The sequence below is a fragment of the Drosophila elegans genome, unplaced genomic scaffold (genome assembly GCF_018152505.1).
Source record: "Drosophila elegans isolate 14027-0461.03 unplaced genomic scaffold, ASM1815250v1 contig_149, whole genome shotgun sequence".
In the NCBI taxonomy this organism is placed as follows: domain Eukaryota; kingdom Metazoa; phylum Arthropoda; class Insecta; order Diptera; family Drosophilidae; genus Drosophila; species Drosophila elegans.
Window position 1 is genome coordinate 1,048,214 of NW_024545513.1, and position 26,387 is coordinate 1,074,600.

General features: G+C 35.9%; 2 protein-coding genes across 8 annotated transcripts in view; one reads left to right on the forward strand and one right to left on the reverse strand.

Moving 5' to 3' along the window:
• Positions 1–25,388, forward strand: part of LOC108135916 (uncharacterized protein DDB_G0271670) — a 37,444-nt gene extending 12,056 nt beyond the window's left edge. For 2 of the 7 annotated variants that reach the window (XM_041707177.1, XM_041707178.1), the window contains 7 exons: positions 14,012–15,040; positions 20,720–21,656; positions 22,227–22,386; positions 22,827–22,977; positions 23,212–23,345; positions 23,969–24,641; positions 25,088–25,388. In XM_041707177.1, coding sequence (XP_041563111.1) covers positions 14,575–15,040; positions 20,720–21,656; positions 22,227–22,386; positions 22,827–22,977; positions 23,212–23,345; positions 23,969–24,641; positions 25,088–25,158 — 2,592 coding nt within the window. In that variant the 5' untranslated portion in view covers positions 14,012–14,574 and the 3' untranslated portion in view covers positions 25,159–25,388. Of the gene's footprint in view, positions 1–8,588; positions 8,848–9,878; positions 10,066–14,011; positions 15,041–20,719; positions 21,657–22,226; positions 22,387–22,826; positions 22,978–23,211; positions 23,346–23,968; positions 24,642–25,087 lie in introns of those variants that run through there. The other 5 variants (XM_017256851.2, XM_041707179.1, XM_041707180.1 and 2 more) reach the window with 5 other exon arrangements.
• On the reverse strand, positions 5,091–5,923 carry LOC108135917 (salivary glue protein Sgs-3-like). The gene is made up of 2 exons (XM_017256855.2): positions 5,813–5,923; positions 5,091–5,755 (listed from the first exon to the last, which is right to left on the reverse strand). The coding sequence occupies exons 1-2, from the start codon at positions 5,838–5,840 to the stop codon at positions 5,175–5,177; spliced, it is 609 nt and encodes a 202-aa protein (XP_017112344.1). The 5' UTR covers positions 5,841–5,923; the 3' UTR covers positions 5,091–5,174.
• Positions 25,389–26,387: the final 999 nt, after the last annotated feature.

The following is a 26,387-nucleotide window of genomic DNA, read 5'->3' on the forward strand; positions in this document are numbered from 1 at the left end:
CAATGTAAATGGTAAACGCAACAACAACAAAGTACATAGCAAGTACAATACACAATACGGCTGGCACAGTGGTGCAAAAATTAAAAATAAAATAAAATATATTAGATGACATTATCTATTGCATATCATACAGATTTTTAAAACTTGCATTTCTTATTCATTCATCAAAAGTTTGAATTACGATTGCGAAGCTCTCATTTATAATTTAAGCATTAAAAAGAGCTTTAAATATATGAGTAAACTAAATATATGAAAACAATTTGACAAACACGGCCCACTGTACCTCAGGCCCCCATAGAACCGAAAGCAACAACAATCAGACATTGATGATGGGGCAAGCCCATATAATCAAAGTCGGGAGAGTCAGAGTCAGGGCTTAGTGGCTGGGCAATCAGTCAGTCAGTCCGTCAATCAAGCGTCTATATATAGTCTCGAAAACTGCATTCACACACACTATAGAGACGATCAGAGCGAGACGGTAATACTTTTGGGGGGTGGGGGAGAGAAAGAGATGGCGAATAAGTTGACCTGTCAAGTTCATACGATATTTATTGCATTTAATTGATGTCTCGCATTGTGGGAATAATTGTAAGGCAAAAAATAAATAGTCCAGGGAAAAAATGACACTAAATAAATGAATAAAAAAATTAAACTATTTTTAATACTTTACCCTTACAGTTTGTTGTAACATGTTGTTTATCATTTATATGGACCCTGGTTTATTATATAATATTTATCAGACATGATTAGCTCAGGCTTAAATTATCTAACGAAATCTTATCTTATTTGTTGTATCTTTAAGATTAAATCTAGAATTGTGTCAGATATTTTGTTCTTTATTGATAACTGCGATTATGAAGCTCTCACTTCAGAATGATGTTTAACCCTTCGACGTCGCTCCCTTTTTTTGTTCTTAAAAAAAATTTTTTTTTGACAGGATTTTCAGGGTTTCTGTTGTTTTTTTTGGGTATCTTTGTTGGCTTCCCGTTTAAATTTCAATTTAAATTTCATTTCCCGTTTTTCTTTGTGGTGCCCGGGAGGGGGTTAAGACTTGAAACCAGCTGTCGCCATCGGGGGTTATCAAAAGTGTTTGGTTACTCCTGTTTTTTGTGTTTGCTTACACTTGTGAATATTTCATGTGCACTTACTCATGCTCCATCTCTTTCCCCCCATTACAGCTGTCGGAAGAGGAAAAAACAGAAGAGGAAGCAGAAGAACAGCCAATTTGTAGACGACTCTTCGAGCCAGTCCTCTTTGTTTTCGTTTTTTGTCACCATACATTTCGGTTTCAGTTTTATTGTGTAAGTTCTTTTTCCAGATACTCTAACTTTATTTGTTTGGCTTCAAAACTTTTTTTCTTAAAAATGTAAAAAAAAATCTTTTTTAGTGCTAAAAGTGTAATAATAAACAGAATAACCTTAATCTTTACTATAGTATACTACAATCTTTTGATTCATTCTTTTTAGTTTTCTATTCCTGTTCCTATGGCCGTATTATATTTTCCAATCTTTTTATATTTTAAATCGGGTTTTTCCCGATTCACCCATTTATATAGAGTATTTCGTAAGCTTTTGGCTACCTTTCTGTCACTCTTGTTTGCTCTTGTTTTTATGTTTATTAATTGAAATTCTCTGGAATGCCTGAAGTTGGAACACTTGCATCGTAACCTGGCACTTATTTCGCCTGCATTTGTTTGGGTTACATATATGTATGTACATGGGGACTATTAAAAGGAAAGGGCGAATAAAAAAAAAGAGAGAGGAAGGGTTGCATTACTCATACGCCACGTTATGCAGCCGCTCACTTTATTTACTTTTTATTTAGTTCAACGCTTTTTGGCACGCATTTTTTGTGTGATTTGTTGCCAACTGAACTGTTTTTTGTGTGCTCTTTCTTTTTTTTGACTCAGTCAGTCGTTATGTGGGCTTAAATGAAGGGATTGACGGCTGAAAGGGGGATTGACGTGACAGCGGGGGTCGAACAACTAAATTTGAGTTGAGCTGGCACTTTGACTGATAATCAAAAAACATCCAAATGTTATAAAAATTTCAATTACGTGATATAAAAAATTAAGTTGCCCTGAAATCGATGGTACTTTGGTTAATAATTTTATATTAAAAATCTGTAACTTATTGTTATTGATTGTAAGTAAATAATCATTTTGTGACGTTCAAAATATTCTCGTCATTTGTGAACCGGTTAAATAAAAAAAAAAGTTAATTGTTGAGCTGGCAAAATAACTACAACAAATTATACAAAGTTTTTGATTTAAAAACAATAGCAAAAACCAGTTTTTTAACAATTAAGTATCGGAAAAATGTTCTACAAAAAGTTAATTAAAATAAATGAGTTTATAAGCTCTTACATCGATTATTAGAAGTATATGAACGAAACGATCATAACACGGTGAAGCTATTATCAAACTGTTACAAAAAATCAAGGTTTATCTTATGACTATATTTTAAAAGGAAACATTTTAATGAATCGGCTTGGAAACGCTTGTTGTTTTCTATTGAGCGTTGTTTTCTATAGAGCATGAGTACGTTGTTATACCCGGATGAGCTAATTTCCATTTACCATGTCCCTAATTATCTTTCAACCACATTTGAGCTTTCACCCACGAACATGTGTGGTTATCTCCAGTCGCATGTTTCAGCATCTTGGCCCTCTCCTTATAACCGTATCCCTTATACACGAATCCAACTTATTAGCCATAGCCCTTGGCCCAGGCTGCAAATGCAAATAGATGGCTTTCAAAATGCGCTTTCTAATTGCGATGACATTGAAGGGTAAAAGGGGATAGGGCATTGCGGGGTTATAAAGATGGCACTTATGCACAACTTTGGTCTAAACAATTGAATAATTTTTTTTATTCTTTGTTAAATTACAAAAAAAATTATATAACAGAGTTATGTGTTAATCATTTATTTATTAAATAAAAAAAAAAAACAACCTAGTATTACGTATTTATTTTCTATTTTTAGTTAGGTAGGTTTAAAAACAAAACAAAAATCGTACATTTCTTTTTGGATGCTTTACTATTATTTTGAGCACAACTGTAGAAGGGTTATGGGGGGTAAAGGAAAATTGGGCGGAAAAGTCATGTTAGTCAAAGGCGAAAAGGAAGCCCAGGACAGCTCTATATTTTTCTCTCTCTCTCTCTCTCTCTCTCTCTCCGTGTTCTCCCTTTCTCTCTCTATCTTTGTGTCAACATGTTGCGGCAACAAATTGTTGCACTGTTATTGTTGTTTTCATTAGTTTGGTTCTCCTGTTTTCATTCACTTGTTTGCTAGCCTTCTCTTTCTCTCCTTTGAGCCCGGTTTTTTCAGCTTTGAGCTCCCCTTCGCTTTTTGACTCTTTTTCGCTCTCTTTTGGTTGTTGCGCCGTCGCTTTTGACCACTTGGCTTCCGGTTTTTTTCACTTGCAGCTTGTTGAAAAATATATTTATTTCTTCCTGTTTTTCTGATACCCTTTCAACTTGTTAAGTACAATACATTTTAATAAAATAAAATGTTTGGTAAACCTTTTAAAACATTTCCATACAAATTTTAAATTATCGAAACTATTATGCTTTATTAAAACAAGATACGGGGGTAAATTGGTATTATAGCAGTACATTTGTTTCCAAATCTGTCAAATTTCAAAGATGATACCAAAAAACAAAATTACATTAATTATCGCCATCCCTGTAAGCAACTTTATTTGATATTTAAATATTTCTTGTTTCTAAATTGCAAATTTAGTAATAGTGCATCTTATGAGTAGATTATGGGAAAACAATAAAAGTTGTACAAACCAGTTTTTTAACTTAAAATAAAAAATATAAAAAAAAATAAAAAACAACAAATATCTAACATTCGGTTTCAGAAAATTTGAATGATTACAAAAATAAAAAAATGTCTTAAAAATGAAATTATTAAATACTAAACATCGGAAACCCTGATTCTGAAACACTTGTAATAATTACAAAAAGAACTATTAAATCATATTATTTTCCCTTTTTTTTGGTTTTAATATATTACTTATTTTCCGTTTCTCAGTTCCTTGTACGTCTTCTACTCACGCACACTAAGACCAAAACATCCTGTCATCGCACCTGCGCCTTATTTTTTTGCGTCGCATTTTTACTTGCTCTCTCTTTCGTCATCCTGTTTGGCTCTCTTTGGTCTCTCACCCGGTTTTCTGCAAGCTCTCTCTTCTCTATTTGCTCCTTCCTTTCTCCTTTTGTCAAAACCGCCCACGCTGTTTTCCTCAGCTTCTTCTTCCCTTGTCTCGGCTTCCTCTCATCGTGCAACTAGATTTCCTTCTACTCCCCCTCTTCCCATTTGGACTTGATTTCCGTTTTGCGCCGTCATGCACTTTGAACTCTTTCCTTTTTTCATTGCACCTGCCCTTTCATGCTCTTACGCCCCCTTTTGTACATCCTTCTTTAATTTCCTCTTCACTTCGCCCCCCTCTTCTTTGTCACCATTTTAGTAGCTTCCAAAGGCAACAAGAAACCCAGAAGGACGAAACAAAGGGCGAAGAATTGAGGAGGGCAAGAGGAACTGTAGAGGGGTGAGAATTGGATTGCATAGAGGGTGAGAAGAATTCCAGAAGAAGTGGATGTCTAGAAGAATCAAAGCAAGCGTAAACAAGTTTTAGGACCCTTTCTTGTCCTAGTCCAAGTAAATCCAGTTGGAGTTATCACAAAGCAAAGCTGTTGGAAAGGAAAACAAGAAACGCATCTTCAGTGAATCTTCTGTTCTTTCTGATTCTTCCAATCGTTTCATTTATTTGATTATGGGCTTTCTGTCTTGATTTCTTCGCATTTCTCAGGAGTAATGGATCATCGACAGTTTTTGAAAAAAGGGTACTTATTGAATTGTTATCAAATATGTTGAACTGCAAAGAAATTTTAAATATGTTGTAATTCAACATTTTTTTATAAATGTTGTATAATTAAAACCACATTTTTTAAATGCAATACAAGTTTTTAATATAAAAGTAGTAACAAAACAAAAAAAAAATATTTTATAAGGTGATCGCACATTGTCCTATGTCAGTTAAGTCCTTAATTTCACTTTCACAGAATTTGGCATGTTTATGTTAAAAAAAAAACCTTTTTCCAAAGTGAAATTGAGAAAATGGCTTTTTGTGGGGGGTTTTGTGATACCAAATCCGGTGATTAGACCTTACATCATCCACTTGGGCTCTCCGCAGACGCATTGTCTGATCTTGGTATCCAGTTTCTTGATGTCATTTAACAATTCCTGGCATAAAACGCTCTGGGAGGGGCATCCTGGACAAGATTCACCACCGGGTCCACATGACTTGCAACCGCTGCCTGGATTGGAAGGCTTAGTTGTGGGTTTCTTCGTAGTAGGTTTTGTGGTGGGTTTCTTCGTAGTAGGTTTGGTGGTGGGTTTCTTCGTAGTAGGTTTGGTGGTGGGTTTCTTCGTAGTAGGTTTTGTCGTGGGTTTTGCCGTGGTGGGTACAGTTGCGGTACAAGGAGGTGCTGTAGTAGCTTTAGTAGTAGTAGCCTTGGTAGTGGCCTTAGTGGTAGCCTTAGTAGTGGCCTTAGTAGTGGCCTTTGTAGTGGCCTTAGTGGTAGCCTTAGTGGTAGTTTTTACTGTAGTTCGCTTAGTTGTGGCAGGTTTTTTGGTGGTGACGGGCTTTTTAGTTGTGGGTGTACTAGAAGGCGGGGGAGGTCCCTCACAAGGCGGTTCTAATATTTCACAAGGCGTAGACGAACAGCCGATAAGCAGGACGCTCGCTAATCAGAAAAACCAAATAAGTCAAATTGTATGATAGGACTCCAAAATTTAAATACCAATCAGAAAGCAAATGGCGATCTTCATTTTGATCCTGGTCCGATTCTTTAGCTAGATGAGACTAGATGGTCCTTCACTGTATGGTGCTGAGCCCCGAACTGAATACTTAACAGGCTATTGCTACCCATTATATATAGTCCCTCTTGATCGCGACAGGGGCCTGATAAAAATAATCTTAGCTTGTTCAAATAAAGCCAGGTTCCAATAATAGACCAGAAATTTACATAAACTCCAGTTTACATAAAAAAGGGTTATTTGCTTTTAATATTAATATTACACGTGTGGTTCGTAAATTCTATTTTTATTGTTTTTGTTTAAAGAGATGTTTAATTTACCCTGAACTTTTAGTAGAACAGTCGTATAAGAAAATTCATATAAAATGTCTGAGGCTAAAGTCTAAAATTTAAAATTTTATTTAAATCCGTATAGGTACATTTTGTAAAAAATCATTTATGCAAATAAATTATGTTGTATGTTTAAATTTACAAGTATTTTTACTTATTTAAAACCTCAAAAAATGGTACAAGCTCTTAAACCTGAATTACGTCTTATATAATTTGTTTACTGAAAAGTTTCACTAATTAATTAAACACTTAATAGTCTAATGGAATTCTTAACATTGTTTTTTTTTCAAATTCTTCTTCCCGAGGGCTGCAAAATAAAAAATATACGAAATTGTAAATTTTGACCTAGAAATGCGAGCGCACAAAAGTCAAAACAAAACGCAGATGATAAACCAAAAGAGGCAGATAGGAGAGTGATGAATGAGGGTGGAGGAGGAGGAGAAGGAGGAAAATGGGAGTGGATACAAAAACGCAGAGACCCAAAAAAGTACAATGAACCCTCCAACCATTGTTGTTGTTGCTGTTGCTGCGTCGGCAACATTGTTGCTGCCCCGCCCACTTCGCCACGCAACCACCTCCCCTCTTTTTCCTCCAAAGTTAACAACATCTTCCAGAAGGGAAAAAAAGAATAAAATTATGAAAACAAACAATTTGCTGGGGCAATGTTGTTGCTGCTCCCGATGATGATGATGTTGCTGCTGCTGTGGCACGCTGCAACTTTTGCCCGGGGCCCAGGTTTTTTTGGACAGCCAGGGAGCTGGCCATGCATATCAAAACAAGTTCCGTCCCACACAAATGCCAGCACGTTTCGAAATTGCCGACGTCGACGCATCATAACAATAACAAAAGCCCCAACCAGACACACCAGCAACATCGACAACAACACCAACAGCAGCAGCATGAGCGAGCAAACAATTTGGAAGACAATACAACTACAGTAGACATATCCTTATAAGTAGTTATAATATTTAAATATATTGAGACAACCCTTAAAAAAATAATCAAGATTTGTTATATATTTTTATAAATTATCTAAAAATTACAGTATCTCGGAAATGAAGTGCTTAGTTAAAAAGTACAGTAGATACGGGGAATGGGACAAACTTGACTCTAAAGTTTAACTATAAACTTAATCAGTTAAATTATTTATCAATATTTATCACCATCTGAGGGGCTTCAATGTATTATTTGTGAATCAAAACGAAGAAAGTTATTTTTAGCCATACATACATACATACATATGTAAAAGTAACTTTTTTTTTAGTCAAATTCTACTGTACATGTGCATGAAACAGTGCATAAACAATGGCAGCGACGTCGACTGCGGCAGAGGCTGTGTCAAAGGGGGTGGCAAAGAGGGGCGAAAGGAAAGAGAGGTGACGAGGGGGAGGTGTAGGAAGCAGCGGAAAAGTTGCCGTGGACGAAACAATGACGCAGCAACAGCAGACAAATGCGAATGAGAATCACAATGAGAATTCCAAAGAGAATGTCGAGCCCAGGAGAACAAGAATAAGAAAAAGAAGAACAAGAAGAGAGTCTGTGCAGCATCTTAAGATGGTCCTTATATGGTCCACCGTTTAAAAAATACACAATAGTGAAAATTTGTATTTATGTATGTAAATTAAAAGTTACAAAAACCTAAAATGATTCTGCTTAAATAAGTTCTACTGATAGATAAAATTAAAAAAAAATTAAAAATTATGCCAGTTTCGCAGAATTTAAAAAAAATTCTTGTGAATTTATTTGTAAAATTGGCTAATAGATAAGATATTCGATAAATTTATGAAATATTTTGAGAAACTGTTTTCAGGTTTGTAAAAGACTATGGTGTTTGGTCCGCCCTTAAGTTCTTACACAGACAAATCGACAATTACACAGCTCTGTTGTTATTATTGTTATTTTCTTCCTGCTTCGCTATGCACAAGCGCAAGAAAAGCAACAGCAACAAACGGACAAACAGTCACAATACCTACATACATACATATGTACATATGTATGTACTTTCAGCAACCAAACAGGCGTGCTGGTCGACAGATGCGGTCGCCAAAATAGCCACACATAGTATTTGTTTGCATACTTTTTTTTTAATAAAAACTATATGGATAATAAAAATCTGAGAACAATATATCAGTTAGTATCCGTGTTATACACAGCGCTTTAATAGTTGATAGTTTAATTTAGCTAAAAATATTTTAAAATTAACTTTTAAGTATATGTGCCCATAGGAATTTTAAAAGTAAAGCATATGTTGCTATTAAATTGACCGCTTCTGTACTTGTGCTCTCTTCGCTCTCTTTTGGCTGCATTTTGCCATTGCTTTTGCTGCTGTTGTTGTTGCCTTGCGAATGCTGCGACTGCGACGCCGACAGCGACGTCGACTGAGGCAGGGGCAGCGCAGTCGCGGTGGCAAAAAGTTAAGTCAAAATTGAGCGGCCGCATTTAGTTTGCTTCTGTCATTGCATTCGGGTAGGAAATTCAGAAGAAACGAGAATAAAGGAATAAGAAACACCAAAAAACACAAGAAACCGAAACAACAAACAAACATAAAGCTAGTAAAATTAACAAAAAAAAAAGAAAGAAACCACAGCTTGCCTTTTTTTTTTCACGTTTAAGTGCAACCAATAAGAAGAAACAGAAACGAGAATAAAGGAGAAGAAGAAGCAGCAGCAGAGTGCTTAATAATTCTAACGGTAAATAGTGAGCGAAATTTCTCGGTGTAAAGTGCAAAACGAAAAATTGTCTGCGAGTGTGTGTTGTTTTGTTTCCAATTGCTTTGCATCTGTATTTATTTTCACGGTGAACTTTTTTCCTTGCATTTATAAGTTTGTGTTGTTTTTTTTTTTGCTTTTGAATTAATATATCATGGTTTTTTTGGCATTAATTTTTCGTACGATTTTTATTTTGTTCAGCAATTGTTACTTCATTTTGCAATAATTCCTACAACATTGTTTTTTATTTGTTTAATTTTCTTGTATTCGTAATGTTTTAATTATGTTGTGTTTTGTTTTTATTTATTTGCATTTATTTTGCTTTTCAAAATGTGTGCGTTTGTTTTTATCTTTGTATGTGCTTATGTGCTTACTTTTAACTTTTCTTACTATTTTTACTTTACATTCTCTTTTGTACATTTCCAGTTATTTCATTTTTATTTTATTTAACTTAACTGCACAGAAAACAATAACAAATTAGCATATTTTTAAACTTATTTTTGACAGACCATGTACATACCAAATTGAACTGCTGGTCCAAACAAATTATGTTGAATAATCAAACGGAAGATATGATGTCTTATATTGTTTACTTTTTGCGTATATATTTTGCAAAATATATAATTTTTTGTATAGATGCTGTTTCTTTTCTTTGAAAGACCAGTTCTTCAGCTTTTTTATGTTGTTTTTCTTTTGGCTTTGTTTTTAGCATGTGCCCTTTTTCGTGACAGAGAGAAAGAGAGAGAGAGGGTGGGGTTTTCTTTTTTCTTCCCTCCACACCATCTGCCATGCACACAAAAATAACAAAAACAAGAACAAATTAACAGTGGAGCGCGTGCTTTTTCTGCCGTATCGTTAAACACACCATTCGCCCACACACACACACATATTCATAGCTCTCTTTAATGGCTCTTGGGACCTTACCTCGCTCTTAAGTCTTGCTCTTTCGCACATTGCCTCTCTCTGTGCTGCCTTGGCATTTGCGTAGCCGTTCCCTCTCATTTTTTTCATTTCACATTATTTAGCCGTAGCGTGCGCGTCGCAGTCGCCGTCGCCGCAGACGTCACACTCTAAAAGTTGCGTCAGTTCACGAAAAAACTAAAAAATACTTTAAAATTAATTAATGAAAAAAATAATCATGCATATTTTTTTGAAGTTTTCAACAAAGTTTCTTTAAAGTGCATTGCAAAAGTTTATAAAGTAGGTTGAGATACAAGAGAAAAATAAGAAAAAAAACTGCACGGGTGTTAGTGCTAGCTGTCAGCTCTTTTCATTAACTATGAAATTGTGTGTGTGTGATATTATTTGGTATTATTTAATGAAACATTGAATTTCTTGAATTATACTTAAGAAATCAAACAAAAGTGATGCGTTGCACAAATATAAAATCAAAAATAAGAAACAAAAAAGTTATATTTCTGGTTTACTTTCAGCTTCTTCAAAAAGTTTAAAAATAAAATTTACAATGGAAAGGAAAAAATTGAAAATTGTGAACCCTTAAAACAGGGATGTCCTAAGAATGCATAGTAAATCTTAAAGTAAAAACCAAGTAAAACAATAAAAACACTTGCTCACTAAAAATGGTTTTATTTATCCGCTTACATTATTAGCAAGCTTAAACAGGAAGTAAAACTTAAAAAAATAAAGGCAAATTTTAAACAAAATGTGTGGTTAAATTTTAGTTAAGTTATTGAATTAATTAAAGAATAATAATTGAATTAATAAAAACTTTTCTGTTTTCTATTTGTACAAGCTAAAAAAATCTATTAAATATGGTACCGCAAAAAATAAAAGAAAAAACATTCACTGAACAAATAAGAAATTTTTCCTTTTTTTTTTTGGCTATTTTTAACTGGGCGAAAAGGAATTTTTTTGCACGCTTCATCACTCTTCATTTCAAAATTAGCAACAAAAACACACGACGAAAACCGCCAGCAAAAGGGAAATTCAAAGAAATTGCGTGAAAGGTGGAGTGAGTGTAAAGAGAAAGAGAGAGGAAAGCGAAAGAGAGCTTTGAAATTCACAGGGATATAGGAAATGTTGTTGTTGTTTGTTTGTCTGTTGCTTATATGCTTCTTTTTTTATTGGACTATTTTTCTGGCTTTCCGTTACCAAAAATTGCCTAAAAAGGATTAAATTTCCTCGAGACCTTTTTCTCAGATTACAGATCTCTCTATTCTCGGTCAAATCAACCGCAAAATGTTTCATTAATTCGTTAGCTTCTTTTTCATTTTTCATTTTTCCTTTTACCTTTTCATTTTGCATTTTGACTTTCGAGTTCCAGTTTAGTGTTTTATGTGATTGTTGGATGGGGAATCTGAATCTCAATCTCCTCTTGTGTGTACATCAACCCCTCTTAAAGTCCTGTTCCGGTTTTTGTCCCACAAGTAAGGTTTGCCTTTGATTTCTTCATATTCCCTTTCGATTTTGACATGCACAGGAGAACCTCCCTAAAAGAAATATTTCTGTTTTTTAAAATACGAATTTTGCAGTAGAAATTTATTTTATTAAAATAAAACTTTTTTACAAACTTGTCAAAAAAACTATTTCAATTGAAAAGGTTAACGTTTCTTCCTGATTATGATTAATGTATGATTAATTTTTTAATCGCATTTAACATATATTGGTAAGGTATTTATTTATGTGAATATAAAAAAAAACCGAATAGTTAAATTTTTTTCAAAAAACAAACCGTAAGTGAAAAAAAATATGTGAGAACTATTTACTTATTAAAAATAAAAACATTTAAAAAGCCTTGAGTAATACAAAATACTGGTCCTGTAAACCGTAGTTTCTGTAATTAAATTTTCCGTATATTCTTCGATATATACATAGGTGTTAGAGAGGTTCGACTGTCCTTGATTTCTTTCACACGCTGGCTAAGAAAGCTGGCGAAGAAAGCCTATCAATGAGCTATAATGTACCCTATAGGGTATTTTGGGAAATATGATGACGACCCTTGGCCCTCGAACTGCGACCTTTTGGGGTGGAATATCCCTCCCGCCGGCCCACTCTCTTTGGTTCTCTTCTTTCCCCTTTTTGTTTTGGGTCGATTTCTGTTTTGCGTTTTCAGGTACAATATATGTACCTATACCTATACAATGTTCTTTTTTCAGTTGGGTTCTCGGCTTCCCGAAAAATTTCAGATGCAGTGTGAGGTTGCGTGGGGGTGTTTCAGTCAATTACTGCGATTTTTTTGTTGTTCGTTCTTCGTGCCATTTAAAGTGATTTCGATTTGCATATTTAATAGAATTTGCCACGCGCCGCAGGCTTTTCCTCCTATTTCTCATCCTCGCTCTCTTCATCGTCATTTCCTTTGTTTTCCTCTCACCTAAGTTGGCAATGAACAACATGTCACCCCGTAAAACCGAACAAATCATGGAAACTAAGCTTTTGGTACCCTAGTAATTACATATTTCATATTCCACCATTTAAGCACTCGGAAATTTATAAATTTTTCTCTTATTGGATCTTATTTTGCGTTAAAGTCATAAAAATGTATTATTTATCAAATGATTATCAATATATTGTAATATATTTGATATCTTATTTATATATATCGTAGAAAAGTCTTTGACGTGTATTTATTTCATTTTGATCTATGCGTTTTTTTTATTAGGATATTTCTTTCTTATCAAACATTTTTGAACCCGTCTGAAAATGATAATATCCATAAGAATTGAAAGTGCAAAAAAATGTGTGTGTTTAGTGGGGTAATGAGGAGTGTAAATGTTATTGGAAGGTGGGTAGAGAGGGGCGGTTTGGGTGGTGGGGTGACCATTAAAAGCGTGTTTAATGTCAAGGCAGCGTCTTTTAGAGGACTTTTTGGATGTGTCTCAAAGCTCTCTCCAATTATATTCCCCCAAATTTCAGGGAGAGAGTAATAGTGAGCGAAAAAGAGAGCAGCTGCCAAAAAAAAATGCATTAAAGCCGGCTGCAATTTCTTTTAGCCATCTCTTTCTAGTGCGACCCTTGACCTTTTATATGAATTATGGCAGCAACAACAAAGACACAATGCAACATCAGGCTCTCTTAATGCTTTTCGCCGCTCAGTTGAATGCCCCATACACCGCGCACACACACACACACACACATAATGCACACATGGAACACCAGCAGCTGACGAAGATGAAAAGGGACGAGAAAAGGAGGGGAAGGATGGGGACAAGAGAAGGAGATGGGAGGGGAGGGGCGGGGGTGAGGAACAAAACAGCACAGCCTGCGCGCACGCGCCAACCTTTCTCTTTTCTTCCTCCTCCCTTATTCTTTCCTCTCGCCTTTTACAGTAAAAACTCTCTTTCAACTACTAGCACCCGCGATTTAATCCCAAATTTTTGTTTTGATTTTTGTTTTGATTTTTGTTTACATTTTCAAATCAATTTAACGAGTTTACTCCATTGTTTGGCAAAACTTGAAATCTATATTTTTGAACTTAATTAATTTAAATTTGAACTGTCAATGTGATATTAACAAAGTTAACAAAAATATAACAGTTCATTAAAAATCGTTGAGATTTGAAGCCTGGCTATTGCTACTTTGATGATCTATTTGATGTGTGTTTATTTTTTTGTTGAATGAGACAAATATATATTTTTTTATTATCAATTTTTCTGGGCATGATTTTTTTTAAAGAACAAGATCGGTGTCGGGGGCACACTGTCTTTTTCCGCTTTTGCCCCTCAATTTCCGCCCCTTTTCTTTGCCTGCAACTTGTTGGTTGGGGCTCTCTCCCCCTTCTTTTTTTGTTTTTTTTTTCAGCCTGTTGTTTTTGTTTTTTTATGTGCGTGTTGTTGCCACGCAGCTGTGCACAATTAGCGCAAACGCAACAGCTGCTGAAGTCGGCAAAGACTGCGCTGCTCAGAGGGAAAAACAAATAAAATACGTAGTTTAATTGTCTACCAACTCTAACTTATTACCATTTGTAGATGTCAAACTAACCTTGTTTATTGCCCTATTTTGTGGCCTTTAATTGTGACGTTGCGTGCAAAAAATTGTAAATAAACAAGGTTGTATAAAATCGTCTCATTGCATTCTGGAATATCTTTTATTTATAATCTTAATTTTGAAGAGTAAAAATTTTTATTTAGTTATTATAGTATTTATTTATGTGGCCTAAACTTAAAAATCTTATTTTTTCTCCTTTCAGTCTATGCAACTAAAACAACCCCGTAAAAATCAAAACCACCGAAAAATCAACATCATCAAAAGCGGCAAAACTCACCAACTTTAACAATAAAACTCAACAACAAGATCAAACACAATAAAACACAATCCGCAACATATAAGAAACAAGAAGCAACCAACAAACAAAAATAAAAAACTTTAAAAACGCCAATAATTATTACAAATTTATTTTAAACAAGTGCTACCAAAACTATTTCAACTTGTTTCAGTACAAAATTTCAACAACAATTTTTACCCCAACAAAATTTCAACCTAAGAAAACAATATTTTTTCCAACTAATTTCAGCTGCAATATTTTTTCAAAAATTGTAACAATAATTTTCACAATAACTCTAAACGTGTTACGACTTAGAGCTGCCACTGTCCTGCTTTCTCGCGTGTTTTCGTCCTATTTTGCATTGGTGTACAAGTGTTGTACTTTTTTTTTCAACATATATTTTTGTTGTGTTACGTGTTCGTTCGTCCTTGCCACGTGCGAGTGTGTCCTGTGTGCGAGAAGAGGGAGTGCGCTAGTTTGTGTATGCTATGTCAGGGATCGGGGGCATTGATTCGCTCCTCCAGGCGGCTAAATTTCTCGAGCAGCATGAGAAGCTCCCGCAGGCGGGAGTCGATCGCGGCGTGGGCGTGGGCGCGGGCGTGGCCCTGTCCCAGAATCAGCAGCAGCAACAACAATCGTCGCTACACTGCAAGAGCATCTCCATTATCAACAACAACAATAGCAGTCAGCCCAATAGAAATAGCAGCAGTAACGGGATTATTGCAACGCCACCGTTCACGAACGGAAATGGCAACGGGATCGTCAGCATCGGTAACGTGAACGTGAATGTTAACGTCAATGCGAACGGGAACGGGAACGGGAACGGGAACGGTCTGAGCAACGGTCACAGCAGTCCGCGCAGTCAATTAGCCGCCGCTGCCCACGACTACGAGTTTACCGCCGTAAACGGCGCAGTCGCCAACGGACACAGCGAAGGTCGCTCCCTCATCTCGGGTAAGTTCCCCCCCACACTTTGACCTACACTATCTTCCCCACTTGCCCCACAAGTCGGAGTGTTCCCATCACAATTGAATCAAGTTTTCAAGTTTTTGGCGCCCTCAGGTGGACTTATAGTTCTGCTTATTATACACATTATGATTAGTTTGCTAGCCCCTGAAGTTTACGAGATTTGAAAAGAAGAATAAGCAGCGATTTAAATCTCCAATCTCAAGTTTCATAAACAACAGCCAATTAATCGGTTTCGAGTATAAAACTTCATGAATTTGTAGGACTTTTCTACAGTTTTATTCTATATATTGCCATAATAAGAGATTTTAAAGCTTCTATATTATAATCAGTTTTTAAAGCAAATACTATGGTGGACTCGCACTTTTTACAAAGCGAATCTTGGCAATGTGCAGTGCATATAGTTAGCAGTGCAACTTTTAAAATGTAATTTTTTTTTCGATAATTTGTTGTTTATTATTCATGAAAGAAAAAAAATGTCCCGTCTCTTCCTTCAAAATATCATCAGCAGTGTTATATTGATTTCAGAGATCGAATAAAGTATAGTTTTTTAGCCCTAAAAACCTCTTAAAAGCTTTAACTAAAAAATCAATTTTGTTTGGAAAACTTCGACTTAATATAAACCCTAACAAAAACCCATTTGCATCATTCATCATCGCATAACCACAAAAATGCCAAAGTCTTAGCTACGTAACTGCCCGCTGCTGTGTAAACGTCGTCTAACACTTTTTCTAGTGCAACAATATCAGCTGTCTGCTCCCCTGTTAACTCTTGTTGGTCTCTAGTCAGGCGACAAAAATTTCATAATAAAAACTTACAATAAACACGAATATGTTTAATACTTCAGCTAATGATACTGTGCTTAGCATGTGCAACTTTTACGGCCCACGACTATTTAACTATGTAGCATTAATTGCTTTCTTAACTCTAATGGCCGGGAATATTATTTTTAGCATATAATTTGTCGCCTGTGTGATAAAAAATATGAGATAACGTAGCGCTGTTCTAAACTTGATTGATTATGATTGGAAGGTGTAGCCAACTAGGTGATTGTGGGCGATAACCGCTATTAAACAATTAGGATACACATATAAAAAAACAGAAATACATATTTAGGGGGGGAAGAAGATATATATAAATAGATATACTTCCATAACTTGAACCACCAATAATTGCCGCAAATATATGTAGGTTTGGGTCATTATTGAGTAATGAAAGTTCGATTAAAGCCAAGCTTTAAAAATTGAAATTCACCAAAGTCTTTGAACCAATCCAAGGATATTTTTGGAAGATCTTTGTAGAACGCTGAATAATCACAATAAAGAAAACAATTTTTTGTTAGTGATGGCTCTAGCTGTGCGCGTTGGTAAAGGGTTAATTGTATTTGAGAGCTCTGTGGAACAAGGAATAAATCTTTATATATTCTATAATTTGCTTAGCCTTGTTATATTTGACCATTTTGAAATTGACACTTTTGTCGCCTTTCCCAAAACGAAACTGTTGCTGCTTTTTCTTACCCATTTGCTTTTGCTGCATTTAAACTTGTTTTGACCTTGTTTGCGACGCCGACGTCGACGTCGACTGCACTTTGCGTGGGCGCGCACTGTACCCAAAAATAAAAGAAAAATACATTTTGAATAAAATAAAACCCAATGGCGCTCTCGCCCTCTGTCGCTCTCCCACTCTTAATCGCTCTTTTGGCACAGGTTGCAAGCGTGGCAAGCAGCAGGTACTGTTATATTTTTAGCACGCTGTCTGTTTCGCTGCCAACGTCGACTTCGCTGTCGGCAACGCTGCTGACGTCGCTGCCCAATTGGCATGTGCTAAATTGTCATGTTTGTCCCTCTTTCTGCTTTTGCATTTTGTTTTTGCCTTGACTATCGGATACAAAAATTTGCAACGTCAAAAATACAGTAAAAATAATGAAAATCTAAGCTTGACAAAAATTTGAGTTTTATAACCAGCTAAAAGTTGAACTTGCTTTATCTTTAAACTATGTATGTTTGGCTTGAAATCCAATTTTTGAGTCATTGAAAAATGTTTTCTTTATTTAATTAATTTTTTTTGTATATGGGTATGTGGATCTTTTAAATTAATACCAAAGAATTTGTTGTGTAATGATGAAAATATGATTTAAACTGCATTTAAAATAATAAATATACGTCATAAAGTTAAGAAATTTTACTATTGTATTAATGATAAATGTTTAAAAGTATCTTCACTGTATTTAGTATTTTGTTTTCATTTGGCTTTTGCTGTGCTCATTTCGGTTTTTTGGATTTTTCGTTTTGTTCCAACATGTGTGTGTATTTTGTTGTTGTTCATCTTGGCTTTTTTTTTCATCTGTTTTTTTCTGAGCTGTTTATTTTTTCTTTGTCTTTTTTTCGCTTTTGTCATGCGCTTCGTTCGTATTTTTTCGCACGTACGCTTGTACTTGTTGCTGTTGTTGTTGTTTGGGGTCACGTCATGTTATGGATCTCTCCCTATTTTTGCTTAGCTCTCTTTCAAAAATTAGTCATAGCTCCTCACTCCACGTGAGCAGTGGTTCTCTTAAGTTTGCTCTATTTTGCCAGCACAGCTACTCTTTCTGGCTCCACTCTCATTTTTCTCTTCTCACTTTGCGCTCTCTTTTTGGCTGCTGGTGTAAAACAAAGTCAATGAACTTTGTACGCATTTTTTGTTATTGTTGTTGTTGTTGTCGGCCTTTTTTTCGTACACATTTAATATTATTTTTCGGCCTTTCCCTATGCTTTAATGTTTTATGTTTGTTTTCTTCACACTTACAAATTTGAATTTCTTGTTTTTTAGGTATTGCATGTGTAATATTTGGACAGCTGTTTTTTTGTTGTTCTCTTACTTTCTCAGCGTCTTTCTTTTAGTTCCTGTTTTTTATTTTTCCCTCTTCCTGTTTTTTTTTTTACTTTGTTTTTGCTTCCTTTTGTTTTAATACGAGAAATAGTAATTTGGGGGAATTCTATTTTAGTGCTAAGAAACTTCCTCGAAAATCCAGGTCCCTCGAGCCTTTTCCTCTTAAGTGGCTCAAATGTGGGTGGCGATTTACCTGGTAAAGCCTAAGCTTGCAAAAAAAAAAAACAGCAGTTTGTTTGTTTTTACATTACGTGTGAATAAAGTAAAGGACTTCAATTGTAACCAATATTTTATAGCGATAGTTAAAAAAGAGTATGACTAAACAAAATAATACATTGAAATAAAACTGTATTTTGTATTAGCCTCTCTTTCCTTGACGAATCACGGTTTTAAGGAAAACGATGTCTGTTTTCCATCCGACTTACATTATCTTGTAAATGCAAATTTCCGGAGACTCGTTGATTTCTAATCTTGGTTTCCTCAGCCGTACTTTTTTCTCTGCATTATCCTGCATTATAACTTATGCAACTTTACTGCAACAAAATGGTAGAACATCAACAAGGTCAATAACCCTCAACATTTGAGGCCTTTTCAAAGTTTGCTGCTGTTACAGCAGCAACATATTGTTGCTCGGCAGCAACACCAAACACCCAATAATAAATGGATATATCGTCATAATGGTTATGGTACACATTGGGGAATATTGCTTTAAATTTTGAAAACATATGTGTAACATATAGCTCATATTCTTTTAAAAAGATCAAAAACTTTTTTTTTGTATCAGTTAACAATAATGAAAGACAAAATTAATATAACCTACTGTAATTAAGTTTTTATACGCATTAGCTTTTGTTTATTCATAGATCCTAAATAACATTTTTTATAAATTTTGTTATTGAACAAAAAAAATGTTTACAATAAAAACTTTTTAAATAAAGTTTCTGAGAAGTTAACCACCCAATTGTTTCGGTGTATGAAACCCAAGTGCGCGTGTGTGATAGCTTGGGTTGATAATTGTGCAACCGAAGTTGTTGCAGGCCACGTGCGCCTTCGTCACGTGGCATTGCGATGTGGGTGTTAAATAATGTAGAAAAAAAGGGGAGAAAGAAAGAATACATGTGCAAAGAATCGAGTAAGAGAAAGCACAGAGAAAGGGGCGTTGACAATCCCAACTGGAACTTAAATTCCTGAAAAGCATGCCATCAAATCAAGAGCTTCCTGTTAAAAAAAAAGGTAATTAAAACTTGCAAATTGAAAATAAATTCAACTGTCTAAAGGGTGTTTCTTTAGTTTTTCCTACAAATAGTTGTTCTATTCGCTTGCACACAAAAACAAATTTATGCAATTGTTTTTTTCAGTTGCCATTTCCTTTTTGGCAATAGAAAACCTTTATAAGAGTACAACACTTTATTCAGAAGCTTAATCTGGTCCTGTTTAAGTAAGCGTACTATAATTTATGAATTAATTTATTGGCATACTATTTTTGAACAGCGCCAGCAATAGGGTTCTTTGAAAACTTAACTTGATACTCTGGGATTTCTAAAATCATCATACATAAATATGTATTTTGTATTTGTTTTCTGGGGTTGTCTTTCAAAGGGCTGTTACTAGATATTATCCCCATAATTTCCGTTTGAGCTACAAATTCGATCTGTCTTTGTGGTTTTTCGCTCTGTCAGCCTGCGACACGTGTGTCGGCTTGCTTCACCTAACCTCCCACCACCCACCACCCTCCACCCACCACTTATCAGCCCCCTAATGATAAAACTACCCAACCACCCACCGCATTTACCTAAGAAAAGCAGCGCAACAACAATCGTTAATAGTGCATAATAAATGCGATTGCCGTTGGCTTGGCGCCTGTTTTCGGACGCAACTCAATGGAAATTCGCATCGTGTTTTCCACGAATGCGTAACTAATTCATTACTTTAACATACATACACATACGCCCGCACTTAATCATATATAATTAACCCACCGAAGGACCTTCATCGCCCACTGATTGTTGACTGTTGATTGTTGACTGTTGGTTGTATTGTTGTTGTCTGTTGTATTTAACCCGAATTAATTTGCATTCATTAAACGTCGCTTTTGTCTTTTTTCCGTCGCTTTGTGCTCTGATTTTCAACCCAAGTCTTTATTTAGTTTAATACAGGCCATTTTCCTGGTATTTGTCTAGATTGAAATAAATAAAATCATTTCTGAAAAAAAAAACCATTAGAATGTTGTGCCTAGTTGGTGTGACTGTTTAACAAGTTGGAAAGATTTTTTCAAAGAAAAACAAAAGATATACTCAATAGAAAAGTTCAATTTTAATATGAAAATACAATTGTGTTCTTACGATTACGAAGCAACTAATTGTTTTTAATCAAACATGTGCCATGTTTTGAAATAAGATGTAGAAGATTTGGCAATTTAAAAATATAGAAATATCTAAAGAAAGCATACATTACATTTTATAAATAAATTGTGCAATCGGTGGAAGCAAGCTAAGTAACTTCATTTAATTTCAAATAATTTGTGAGATCAACAATGCAGTTAAACGATTTTATTTTACTTGTTTTTTTCATAAAATTTTATTAGATAAGGAATATTTTAGTATAATTTGTAAGCTTGTTGTTTATATCTCATTAGTGTTGCATTCATTTCGTTTCATTTTTTGTTTTATCATGTTATTCCTTTAATTTCCAATTAATTTTCCTATGCCACCCCCATCCCACTATTTTTTCTTAGTTATGATTTGTCTTCTTATTTTGGTTTTTTCTCCTATTTCTTCTTTACTTTTCGGCAACTTTTAGAGGATGATAATTCCTCAATCAACAAGAACAAGAACAGCAACAACAACAATACCCACTCCCCACAACAACAGCATATTGCAGCGGGGAGAGCAACAACAACAACAACAAGAACAACAACGGGAGCAACAGCAACAACAAAGTTGATGGAACATTCAAACTCTCCACCTGCCACAAACTCCCCCACAACCACAACCCCCTTGAATACCACCCCCACGCCCGCCTCCTCTGCCTTTATGTTGCTGGCAGCAGCAGCAGCAACCACCACTGCAACGCCAGCAACGCCTGCAACTGCAACAATTGCTGCTACTGCTACTGCAACTGCAACTGCAACTGTAACGGCAACCACTTCCAATCCTGCCAAGCACAAATTGCGATGGGACGCCGACACACCGTCCAAATATCTATTCTTGTCTTCCGCGACGTCGCCCACGAATCTAAATGGCGCCGCCCAGGATTCCCTACTTTCGAGCAAGCACCACGGGGCAACGCTCAATAAGATCATACAGAACATGCAAAACCAGCAGCGACAGCAACTTCAGTTTCGTAGCTCGCGACCGGCGGACATTTCCCTCACACCACCGCCGGCAGCCACGCGAAAAGTGGACACCAGCACATCGCGGATTCGCTCCTACTCACTGTCCAATGCCTTTCCAGCACCCAGGGATCAGCAGGATCATCAGCATCACCATGCCAATCACCATCTGCAGTTCCAGCAGCACCTCAGCTATGTGAGGGGCGGAGGCAACACGGGTGCCGTTGTCTATGGTGTGCCAGCGGATTCATTGGACTCATCCGGAGCATCATCAGCGGGCGGAGCGGTGGCGATGGCCCTGAACATCGCCTCCTCGGCGCCAGCGGCGGGATCTCAGCTGACGGCACATCAGCATCACACGGGACATGGCGGACGCAGGCGCACCACCAGTTCCAACAGCAATGGGTGAGTTACACAGAAGAGAAGAAGGCACTCAGCTTATCAATCTTCCAATAAATATGCCCCAGAAGGCAATTGGGTTTTAGGTGGCGCCATCTGGGTTTTTTTGAAATATGCTAAAAGTAACATTAAAGCTAAAATATTGTGGTTCGATTTGGAAAATGTTTGTTTGAGTCGTTGGCTTTATTCTGTCAATATAAACATATACAGCTCAATAACTGACCTCTCCGTTATATATGAGTGACATGACAGACTTTTGCGATTTGTGGGCGTTGGGGGGGGCGTAGACATAACTAGAATCTGCATGTTAAATACCAAATCTTTGGGTTTTATTGTTTTCAAGAACTCGACGTTCATACGGACATACTTGTTAGGAATATACAACATATATACCTTATAGGGTTGGATACATGGTCTTTTACCTGTTACATACCTTTTAACGAATAGAATATACCCTTTTATATGATATGATATGGATGCATCGTTAAGCACCAGCTTTGTCTTCTGTTTTCTGAAGACTTTCTCTTCAAATTTGCTTGTCAACATGAACTAAGCCCCAAAAATGATTCATTTCAGAGCGGGCACTCGGGAGGTGCACAATAAGCTGGAAAAGGAGCGACGTGCCCAGTTAAAGGAGTGCTACGACCAACTCAAAAAGGAGCTGCCCATGAAAGATGAGGACCGAAAGAAGACCTCTAACTTGACAATACTCGAGACGGCCCACAAATATGTCAAGGTAAGAAGTCTGGCTAGCGTTCTTAAATGATTTAAGTGAAGAACTCTTATGCGAAAAGATTAGAATTAATCAAATGAATATCACGAAAGTATCAAAATAAAACTTGAGTGTTTTAAAAATAGAGCCTTAGAATACAGTTTTAAACTCTTTGGTAAAGGTTGTTATGTTATTAAGTATTGAATTAATACATACACTTTAATACTGTCTAAAGTTGGTTTTGAAGACCTATTTAAAGCCTATTTAAATTAAACTTGTGGTTGTGTAGGGTAAAAAGGTCTTTAAGCTTAAGATTAACGAAAAAAGGTCTTTTAAGCTTTACCCTTAGTAAAGACGCTGTTCCTCTTTATTTTATATTTCATTTATGTAGGCTAAAAAGGTACTTTTAAGTGCAAGATTAAATGTATATTTGATTAACACGCTGCTACTCTTTTACATTGCAGCAATTGACGCAGCGTGATCGCGAGCAGGAGGCGGAGGTGGAGCGGCTGGCGAAGCAGAAGATCGAGCTGCAGAAGCGGCTGAAGCGATTGGGTTTGAGGAGGGAAACGCCGCCCACCGATCAGCAGCAAAGCATTCCACAGGCCGACAAAGGTTCGAGTTGCACTCCATTTGTATGTTTTCCTAGCCAATCAGATCTTTTGGTCTAGACTGATCCCATAGCTAGACACAAATGTGGATCAAGTTTTGCATACGCTTCAGGGACGAACCTGCATTCTGCATTCTACATTCTGCATTTTGCATTTTACATACTGCATTCCAATTGGAAATTCGATTCCAGCCACTTGCTGCACAAGCTAATCTCTCCCTTTCTCACTCTTTTTCCAGCCGTTTGCCTGGCAACAACAACAACAGCAACAGCAACATCAACAACCACACCAGCAGCAGCACCACCAACGGCGGTCAGTGGTCGCAATGGAACCACGATTCTATTCGATGCAGGCAACGCCTGTGCCACTGGGGTGAGAATATGTCACCCACATAGAATAATACCCATTTTATTGTGGATGTAAACTGAATTTGTACATTTTTTTGTTGTTAACTAAAAGCATTTGAAAATGAATAACATACAAGCCAAAATAATACCCATTCAATTGTGGATGTAATCTGAATTTTAATAGATTGTTTGATTAGATAAACATAAAAACAAAGATAGAAATATTTATAGACTATGTTTTCAATTAAGTGCATAAAAGGAATCAAAAGAATGTATTGTATGTAGAAATAAAAATTGATTTGTAATTTATTTTTTTGTGGAATGATTAACATACAAGTTGTATTTGAAAATGTTTTTTTACTTTAAGTTGTAATTAAAGGTATTTTAAACAAAATACAAATGGAAATAATACAAGTAAATTTATGTACAGTTAAAATGTAAAATCAGTGTATACATTTTTCATAAATTCATAATTATTTTTAGCCAAATAAACTACTTAGAGGATTTTAAATGTTTTGGTAAAATGAAAATAAATTTAAGATTTATATAAAAACGTAATAGCCACCATTCAGTTTGCAATCCTTGAAAGAAAGTCTCCAAAAACCACAAGCTACAATTAATAATTTATTTTCCGTTTCCACTTGGCAGCAGCTAACAACTGTGATAAACAAAACAAATGCCAACCCAGCAGCAGGAGCAACCGCAGCCAGCAGCAAACACAATGGCAACCACGCAGGAGCAGGAGGCGGTGCCACAACCACACTGACTCCGGCCATGGGGATAATGACAATTAAGAATGGCAATGGCAATGTCAACGGCGTACTGGCAATCTCACCAACGGCAATCCAGCAGCAGCAACTGCATCTCGGTAGCCCAGCGGGTAGTCCGCCATCGGCAATTGGAGCGACCACTGCTGGAGTTACAATCATACGTGGCTCGCCCACGCCATCGACGCCGTCGCCGTCGCCGAGCTCCTCGTCCAGTGGCGTCTCATCGTCGGCCTCGTTTATGGGTATCGGTGGTGGCTCCTCCTCATCGTCCTCCTCCTCGTCATCATCCTCGTCGTCATCCTCCTCCTCCTCCTCGTCGTCATCATCATCCTCCACCTCGTCGTCCAGTTCGTCGTCGCCCACGCAACAACAACTACAACAACAACAGATCACCACGCCCTCGACTACGACCACGGCTACCGCCCATTTGGTAAGCGCCCGCAATGTTGGCCTGAAATTCCATGGCGGTGCGGCTGGAGCGGCCACTGCTTTGAATGGCGGTGCCACCATCGTGGCCGCTGCTGTGCCAACTGGCGGTGGATCAGCAAATGGTAAATAAATATAATAGTCCACTGACGGCAAACTGCAATCTATTTTGTGTTTAATCAACAAATATTGGATTACCTATTCATATTAAGAAAACATTGCAAGTGTTTTTTAACGGTTCTAAACTAATAACTGGGTTTTTTTTTATGAGTGTGTGTTTAAGCTGTAACTGTTTCTTTATTATGTAACGTATTTATAGATAAAGGAAGGAGTCTATTCAAAATATAACGTTTGTAGTATAAGTAATCATTTCAATATTTCATTAATATTTAAGTTTAAATTTAAAACTAGAAAAGTTCCATGCTCTAAAACTAATATTGATTTTGTTTTGATGTGAATATAGATGTATAATATACCGAATTTTAACAAATTACCATATTAGTCAGTGGACTTTACACTTAAATATTTGAAATCTGATTTAATAACAATGTTGTGTTTGATTTTCGAACAGGTTTCCATCAGGCGGATAAGGATCGCAATTACAATTTCCTGATGCTCAGTGCTGGAACAACCGCACAGTAAATAAACAAACGAAATAACAACAACAAATAAACACTTACAACAATAATGTAAACAACAACAACAACTGAATTGTGTGCAACAGCTCCCACCTTACAAAAAAAAAAATTAACAACAACTAGAAGAAGGTTCTCTAAAAGAAAAACAACACTTTTTTCTTTAAGCAAGATAAAAAAAAACAAATATTGCGTATTTTTCACACTTTCGCACACATTGAAACAACAACAACAATAACAAGAACAGTAACAAACTGTAATTTTTTATGAAAAACAAAAAAAAAAAACAAAAACAAAAGCTATCAAACAGTTCCGCCCAACACTTAGCATCGATTTTGAAAATCAAATAACAACCAACAAAAAATGAAGAGGGAAATTATTTTTTAATAAATAATTTTATAAAACAACAAAAAAAGCGGGAGAAAGCTTACAACAAAATCAACAATATGCAAACAACCAACAGCAGAAGACCAATAACAAAAAATAAATATACAACAGCCAGCATTCAACAACAACAACAGCTTAAAATCCCACAACAACAATACAACTGCAACACACAGGCCCATCATCATGCATATATACTATATATATTATATATCTAATTGTACTACTTTATAGTAAAGCCTAGAAAAGAAGAGAAAAACACCAAGAAGATAGCACACTTAAATGTAAAACAGAAAAGAAAAGAAAACAAAACCAAAATGCGCTGTTGAAACAGAAACCACCAATGGGTAACGCTTTATAAATATATATATATATATATATATCTATATATATATATATAAAACTTAGAAGAAGAAGATTATAAATTAGAAAAATGTTAAAGCAGGATTTCCAACATTGATGTGGCAAAGAAAAAACCAACGTTTAAACGAAAACAGATAGATGTCTCTTTTCTTGACCAACAACTGAACCAGAAATAATTTTTATTTTGGTATACGTTCTTCTTCTTTCAAAAGCGAAACCACATAAACGAAGCAAAAATCAAATCAATAGAATTATATGAAATTAGAATGTTTTTAAGTCAAGTATGTGTGTGTGTTTGCAAACAAAAAACATTAACCAATAGCATGTAAAACTAAACAAAAAGCTGGCGCGAGAATGTTGTATCTGTGTAATACCCATTTGAATTAGATATTAATGTAGCAAGCAAACAATACATCGTAGGACAAAATGTGTAATAGTGCAATAAGCTAACAAAAGCCACACCCAAACCCCCCAATTTAACCAAATTTT